This window comes from Nicotiana tabacum, chromosome 7 (genome assembly GCF_000715075.1).
Source record: "Nicotiana tabacum cultivar K326 chromosome 7, ASM71507v2, whole genome shotgun sequence".
In the NCBI taxonomy this organism is placed as follows: Eukaryota; Viridiplantae; Streptophyta; class Magnoliopsida; order Solanales; family Solanaceae; genus Nicotiana; species Nicotiana tabacum.
In genome coordinates this window covers 84,682,891-84,690,597 of record NC_134086.1, presented here as the reverse complement: position 1 = coordinate 84,690,597, position 7,707 = coordinate 84,682,891, and the positions used below count along the sequence as shown (strand labels likewise).

General features: G+C 37.1%; 1 protein-coding gene across 2 annotated transcripts; it reads right to left on the bottom strand.

Annotated features, from left to right (window-relative positions):
• Positions 1-884: 884 nt before the first annotated feature.
• On the bottom strand, positions 885-6,885 carry LOC107830782 (protein N-terminal asparagine amidohydrolase). Of its 2 annotated transcripts, none has more exons than XM_016658429.2 (10): positions 6,690-6,885; positions 5,683-5,895; positions 4,376-4,440; positions 4,190-4,289; positions 4,051-4,089; positions 3,767-3,952; positions 2,229-2,407; positions 1,647-1,766; positions 1,338-1,538; positions 885-1,241 (listed from the first exon to the last, which is right to left on the bottom strand). In XM_016658429.2, the coding sequence occupies exons 1-9, from the start codon at positions 6,750-6,752 to the stop codon at positions 1,394-1,396; spliced, it is 1,110 nt and encodes a 369-aa protein (XP_016513915.1). In that variant the 5' UTR covers positions 6,753-6,885; the 3' UTR covers positions 885-1,241; positions 1,338-1,393. The 2 variants fall into 2 exon arrangements, with proteins under 2 accessions (XP_016513915.1, XP_016513918.1); XM_016658432.2 differs by having other exon boundaries at positions 5,683-5,868.
• Positions 6,886-7,707: the final 822 nt, after the last annotated feature.

The window sequence follows — 7,707 nt, the reverse complement described above, 5'->3', positions numbered from 1 at the left end:
GCATAACTTCAGCATACAGGGCTGAAGTAACAAAGGCAATCACGCAAAACTTCAGCATTCTAGTAGCCGGGCCTGAAGTTCAGCTCTAGAGCTGAAGTTTTTGTTTTGTAACTGGCGAACTTCAGCTCTAGAGCTGAAGTTTTTGTTTTGTAACTCGTGAACTTCAGCTCTAGAGCTGAAGTTTTTGTTTTTGTGCTTTTGTTTTGTAACTGGCGAAGTTTTTGTTTGTAACTGGCGAACTTCAGTTCTAGAGCTGAAGTTTTTGTTTTGTAACTGGGGAACTTCAGCTCTAGAGCTGAAGTTTTTGTTCTATATTTGATTAACTTAAGCATGTTTTATGCTCTCATGTTTTATGCTATCTGATCCAAACTCTTCTTTCTTTTGTCCAATATGTACGCAGTATACAAGGTATCCGTAGTTTTCACTCACGTTTAAGTTTGTCAACGCATTGGTCTCACCACCTTTGGGAATTAATCCTAGAGGAATCGAAGAATTCTGTCGAGACAACAACATAGAGCATAGCAGCTTGCTGGATTCAAATAACACAATTGTATTGTGTTGAAGCCTGCAAAACTAACATGTGTGAGTGAAGTGGTGATTAAACGAGACAAAATATATAACTTTAAGTAGTAAGAATTGGCACTCAATATTCTGACTGAAATGAAAAACCACAAATGTTAAAACTGTTATCACTTAGAGGCATATTTTTCCAGAGGATCGTTGTAGAAGAAGAAAGAAGAATACAAAGGAGGGGGAGGAGAAAGGGGGTTGAAGTTGTTTAAAAAGTGGGTACAAGTTCAAAGTTTTTAAAAAAATGGATATAGGTTAAATGGGGGCGACCAAATAGGGCGCCCCGTGCAATTTTTACCACTTAAAATGAAAGTAATATAATTTGATTCTTTTTTCCGATAAAATATATACTGTAACCTTAAAATTTCAGTTTTACAATGGTGGTTCTCCGTGGAATTGCCAAACTCTCTGAAAACCAATTATTGTATCAAACAATTAATAAGACAATACCTAACAAGAAAATTGCCAAGTATTTCAAGTTTTGGCTCATCAATGGAGCATGTGAAGTTGCGAACGGAGGTCTTAGTTAATAGTTATAGCTGCTACCTTATCCTGTCCAACAATCTATAATCATTTCAAGCTTCTTTTATCAATAGAGCATGAAGAGGTAAGTCTAAGCTATGAATCCTGCCCTTCTCCACAGAAGCAGGGGTGCCAGAACACTGCTTAACCTGCAATAGTAGGAGAGAGGGGATATCACCCTTGAGCTTTTTAAACCTAATCGAAGAAATTAATGTACGATTTCCTCTTTCAATATTGGTACATACCATAAGACATGCACGACCTTCATTTCCCCTAGAGCTCGACCTTGAACAAATCGTCCTTAATCAGTGTATGCATAAGATAAGCTGCTGAATTTTGCGCAGTGCCTCACCCAACTATTATCTTCTGTCCTTCGAAATATATGTGGCTGTTTGGAAGGGAATGTTTCTTTCCAATCTGGGTGTTGGATTAGATAGTCCCACTGCCTGTAGAAAGAATTTGTTCAAATGATGTTTCACATGGATAGCCAGCTGACATATCCGTGAACGTGAGAAAGGAACTAGTGTATCATTATTTTGGAACTATTGTAGTACCTTCTTAGGCCATCCACGAAATCTGGAGCCTCGGCAGAAGGAGAAGTGGAACATGTAAGAAGGATTTCTTGGTCAGATAAATTCTGTAGCATGAGCGCTATATGTATCTTACGCATGCTCCTATGTCAAAAAAAATGGAGTTCATTAGGAGATATATTTAAAACATCAAAGAGGCCAAGCTTTAGTGGCATAGGCAAACAAAAAATGTGTAACCAATAGATCACAGATTTGATGACAATGGTGCTTTTTAATACCAATTGTCCCACTTATGTAGGTTCTATCAATTGTTAGAAGTCATAATCTCTCCCCCCCCCCCCACCCACACACACACAAGTTAGTTAAGTTAAAGTTAGTCACTAGTGTCTCAGCTGGTGTAGTTATGTATCTATATATTACTCATGCAGTTCATCTAAACAAAATTAAAATATAGAGAAGGAATTTAGCTGACAAAGTAGCTTATAACGAATTCAGGGAAGGCGACAAACTGAGAAATGACATGACAGGATAAGAAATATAAATCATGAGTTAATGTTGAAAAGCAGTAAAACTATAAATAAAGAATCCAAAGGTAAGCAGTTTTACCAAGTGCATGGAGCAATCACGAATTGGTCATTCTGAGTATCATATGTCTCTAATAATCTTCCTTCCCAACTACGGTCCTCGAAAGCTGCAGTCACTCGTATTCTCCTAACAACTTCATCAGGACATCTTGTTGTTGCATCAAAGTTTGCTGGAAAAATAGACCCAGTGGCAGTTTCCACCTAAGCAAATGAATTTTGAAAAATTTAAGAATCTCCACTCTAAAAAGATCTGCAGTTGCTGAGAAAATTATACTCGAACAATCGTTTCTTTGTTACAGAGGAGAACCAAAAAGTATAGATGATCAACCGACTGACTCAAGGCTCAATCTATAATCCCCTGGATGTTTTCAACATGCCAGTCAGTAATGGCGAGAAAACCCAATAAATCATTCTCCTTTTCGTGTTAGTTAATGTTTACTTTCCATCTCTATATGTATCCGTTCTTGACTTCTTTTTTTTAATCAAGTAATAAGATTTTGTTAAGAATTGAGAAAAAAACCTGTATACAAGAAGTATACCCAAAGTAGAAAACCTTACAAAAAGATATGGTTTCCTACAAACGACACAGAGTCCTCTAGAACCCCACTTGTGGGACTACACTGGGTATGTTGTTGTTGTTGTTGACACAGAGTCCTCTACACTTACGGAAACCTCATGGGTGCAACAACAAGAAACAAGGGATAAGAGGCTATTCCTCAAGTGAACAAAATCTTTCTCTATTCAGTCAAAAGCTCTCCTACTTTCTCTCTCTCCATATGGTCCACATAAGTGCTAGTGGAGCAACATCCCACGCCCTGTGTCTTCTCTTTCATCCACTAAAGGTCCAGCTAAACAAAACTTCTCTGACCGTGCCTGGATTCACCAATTGAAGACCAAACAAACACAGTATTTCCCACCACAAGCGAGACGCCATCCAGCAATGCAAAAGGAGGTGATTCAAGTATTCACCCGAGCTCTTATACATGAAGCACCTGCTCACACATGTGTCCTCTTCCTCAGATTCTCAGCCGTCAAGATTTCCCCCGTCGCAGCTAGCCACGTGAAAAGCACATCTTTCTCAGAACCCTAGGGATCCACACCGAGAGGTATGGAAAAGAAGATTCCCCACTACCCAAAAGATTCACAATAGGACTTAACAGAAAAAAACACCATTATTCCCTGCCCCCTCTCCAAACATCATAGCGAGCCTGTGGACACTTTATTCATAAAGCAGCTCAATCAACCTTTGGAATCATGTTACCTCCCAATCTTGCAAGTTCCTCCTAAAGCTCAACTTTCGATGAACTTCTCCACCTTGAAGTCTTTGTATCCATTGAACAGACATCTCCTTTTGGACATTGCATCTTGGAATATTGAGGTATCATGACTGTATAATAAAGGCTATCTTTTTTCTGAAATGGTAAACTCACCTACCCAGGAGCCGAAAATGACAGTCTTTTCCCACTTTGCTCCATTGGTGATTTTACCACTAAGCTTTCCCTCCCTTGTCCTGTGATAATCAGCGCTATAAACTAAACTGAAATCCAAAATAGAGCTTACCAGCAAACCAGAGAAGATGGGGTATGAATTTCCTTCAGAATCTCGTCTTGTATTGTGCCCAAGAACATGAAGAGTGTGAATCTGGAACTTCATATTACTCTTTGCCAGGCTTTCAAGTATTTTCTTGCACAAAGGGAAGGAATAGCCCTCCAATTCTGCATGACCTTCCGTAATACCATTAACATGCTGCATAAAAAGCCCAACAGATTCAGCTTCATTATCTAGCCTCTAGATGACTCACTATCTCACTGAAAATCAAAAGAAAAGCATAGTCTTGGCCAGACTTTAGGTGAGCCATCATCAAAGCCACCAATTAGATGAACCTGCATATTATACCCATCCAATGTCAACATCCAAAGTGAGTAACGAGTTAAAAAAGCTAGTTACTAATGTTGTTAGACATCAAGGATTAGAGAAGAATACATCCAACATGGCATCTGAGCTTTGATTGACACCAGATGCCAACATCTGGTCTAGGCCAACATCAACAATATCTGGTGAATCCAAGTGAGCAACAGATGTCCTGTAGCGAAGTCACAATCACAATAGTTAGACTTAAGCAGCATTGTACTGCAAATAATGACGTCCTGTCTAAATAGTTTCTCTTACATTCCACTTTTTTGATTTCTTATGACAATGCCTACACAAGTTGTTGCCTCATCCGTGCCAACCGCCTATGTTCAAGAACAAAGGAAATCTTTAGAACTTCAGCAGAAAAGAGTGGAAATTTTTGAAACTGCAGTCGATCAACATTGTTTGAGAAATGGAATGGTCAAGAAATGTGCTCTTCAACGTAAACACAAACAGAAATTGCAACAACTTTCAGTAAGTTTGAATTATTTTTACATAAATGACCACTTGAGGTGCGGCGTGGGCCATGTGGTTTCTCTTGAACGTGGAATGCTTTGTGCACAGGCCTGCCCTAAGTGACCTATGAAGCAGAAATACATTCAAGAGAAACCTCATGGCCCACCATCAAACATATCCCATTAACTTCTGCTATAGAAGACAGAAATGCTAAGACAGTAATTAAAAGAGAAATAATTTGACAGAGATGTACCGGCGAACTCTTAGTTATGCCAAGACAAAACCTTTAGAATGTCATCACAATTATTCCAGATGATGAAAACGGAAGTTCTCCAAAATGATAAGAATAAGATGAGACACACAATAGTCAGCAGAAAGAGGTTTAACAGATACATCCCAGCAATGCAGATGAATCTCTTAAAGCTATAAACTCTCAGTGGAACAGAGGAGATTTGAGCATGGATGCTTCAATCAAATAGGATCAAGAAAGTGTCCAGAAGAGAGTCCAAGTACTTGAAAGGGAAATAACAAGTGCTAACACAGAACACTTGAATCAGCACACCATAAACATAGTGGACATCTTAGATCCAAGTATATCTGCAAGGTGCACATATGGAATAACATAATGCATTTTACCATCCGGCAGACTGAGGACTGCATTGCCCTCGTGCAAAATATGCAATCTGATCATCCAAATGCATCGCTTTCTCTCTAGGCAATTTAGCTCTCAACTGTTAAGGCTAATTTATGGTCTACTACTTTCCTTTTGTTGAGTATAAAATATTTTTTCTTGCAGCAATGGGCACGTTTAGCACACAGATACTCACAGCCTTGCCCAATTTTATAGTGCTAAACCTGAAAGTTATAGGCAATGCCTTCTCTAACTATTTAGAAAGATTAGGTACTATGCAGCAATCAGCATATTGTGGCACGAAAAGTGGGCGATAAAGACAGATCAGACAAGAAAAGCTCCTTTAAATCAACTTCTCTCCTGCAACTGCAAGTCTGGGACTATGAAAAAAGAAGGAAGAAATCCAAATGGGGAGAAAGGATGAGAAACAAGGTCAGATGTCACTTCAGTAGGATTGTTATAAAAAGCATGAACATACATCGACAAGTGCAGGATCCACAGTTGCATATTCTCTCTGGAAAATGTAAACCCATCTATTATGTCTTGATATACTCAAACTAGAATCTTTAGAAACAGAGAACTTCCTTTCTTCAACATCATTCAATGAAGACGAGGCAGATACCAAAACTGGATGCTCCATTAAAGCCGTCAGGATGTCGTGTTCCTGTTCATAGATGTTCATATTAAGTAGCTACATAAAAACAGAAAATGAGACTTTGTATCCATTGTAATGCAGAGAAAAAGTTTGACTAATGAGATTTCAGATTCAATATTGATAAAGACTCCCTGTGAAACTAATCTTGTTGGTTAATAGGACTCACTAAAAGCAACCTCCTCAGATGTATCTAAATCAATTAAAATTGGTGAATGGCTCATCAGTTAAATATGCATAGACAAAAATATTTGCCTGTGATAAATACTACGCCTGACACTGTTCTAACCACTGGATTAGATTATAAAAATTGATTATGATTATTTATTGTCTAAAAGTTGATAAGATTATCAGTCTGTTTCAACAATAATAATAAATTATCTCAAAGATTACTACGTAATTTAACTAGAATAAAGAAACTGAGCAAGTCAAATGTAACAATCCAAACCAAACAGTCCCTTTTTAATGCAATGTACAGATAACAACAGAAAGTCTTTTTCTCTACTCAACCAAATTGATTCTTTAGACAATCTAAGTCCAAAAGAATTAACAAAATAAGTAATAATCAATCAGCATACCGAAGATGAACAAATTTAACCCCCCAAAAAAAGGATAAAAGGGGAAAAAGGTGGAGTCTTTACAGATTAGAGTGCAACAGCATTACTATAAATCAACCATATATTGCAGAAGACACATTTATCTCAAGGGTAAACTAAAGAAGGGATTAGTTGTAAAAGATTCATAAGTGGGTGCAACCCTCAATTAAGAATGAACTTATACCTGAAGTTGGATTTTTGTTAAATTAAAAAAGAATAAAAGAAGTTAGACTATACCTGAGACTGAGAAGAAAAAGAAGAATCATCTGTAGGAAAAGGAACTCCACCCACAAATATCATAGTGGCGTTTATGTTAGAAAGAGAGAAACAAATTGCAGAGGATTGTCTTTTGAGATGTAGAGCTGAAAATCAAAGGCGCAGAGAATAGAGATAACCAGAGTGGCAACGACTGGACTTCTCTCCTCTCGCCCTTCCTTTGGTCTCAATATTTCTGGTAGAAATTCTATTATATGGAGATTTAAACTTTTGATTTTAAAATATTGGGCAACTGTTTTATAGTATTTGTTTATGGTTTTGATTTTACGGGAAAAAGGCTTAAAAATGCCGGTCCACTAATATAAATGGCCTATCTATGTCATCCATTAAAAAGTTGTCCTATTCATGCCACTAACGTTATACTTTTGGCCTATTTATGCTATTATCTACTAACAGTTCTATTTTCTAATTTTTAAATAATAGTAAGAATTAATTTTTCGACTCCACCTTTGCCACTATCTTTATTATTGGTTCTTCTTTACTTAGCCCTACATTTCTTTTAACCATGATTATGTATAACTAACCATGTCCAACTTGATAAAATCCAACCATCTTTAACCCAACCCCTAATTCCTTGTCACGATCCAAAGTACAATTAATCGTGATGACACCTAACCCAACCTGTTAGGTAAGCCAATTAACAACTATCCTTTTAATGAGATTTTTTTTAGACAAATAAATGGAAAAAAAAACTGAACCTTAATACTTTTACCAAGGTCTAGTAGTACAAAATCATGAGCTTCTTAGATTTAGATTTTTACATATTGAATTGAAATAAACACAACATCGGTTTCAAATAAATACAGATCACTAGACATTGATCTTATCGGGTTGGACGTGGTTAATTATACATAATCAAGGTTAAAAAAAATATAGGGACAAGTAAAGAAGAACCAGTAATATAAAGACACGTGGCAAAGGTGGGGTCGAAAAACTAATTCTTATTATTTAAAAATAAAAAAAATGGAACTGTTAGTCG

Excerpts from the sequence above, each read along its gene's own strand:
- LOC107830782 (XM_016658429.2), bottom strand. The coding sequence starts at position 6,752 with ATGATATTTGTGGGTGGAGTTCCTTTTCCTACAGATGATTCTTCTTTT. Across the intron at positions 3,953-4,050 it reads TTGATGATGGCTCACCTAAA|CATGTTAATGGTATTACGGA; the intron begins GTCTGGCCAAGA and ends CTTTTTATGCAG. Across the intron at positions 1,539-1,646 it reads TTCGTGGATGGCCTAAGAAG|GCAGTGGGACTATCTAATCC; the intron begins GTACTACAATAG and ends TTCTTTCTACAG.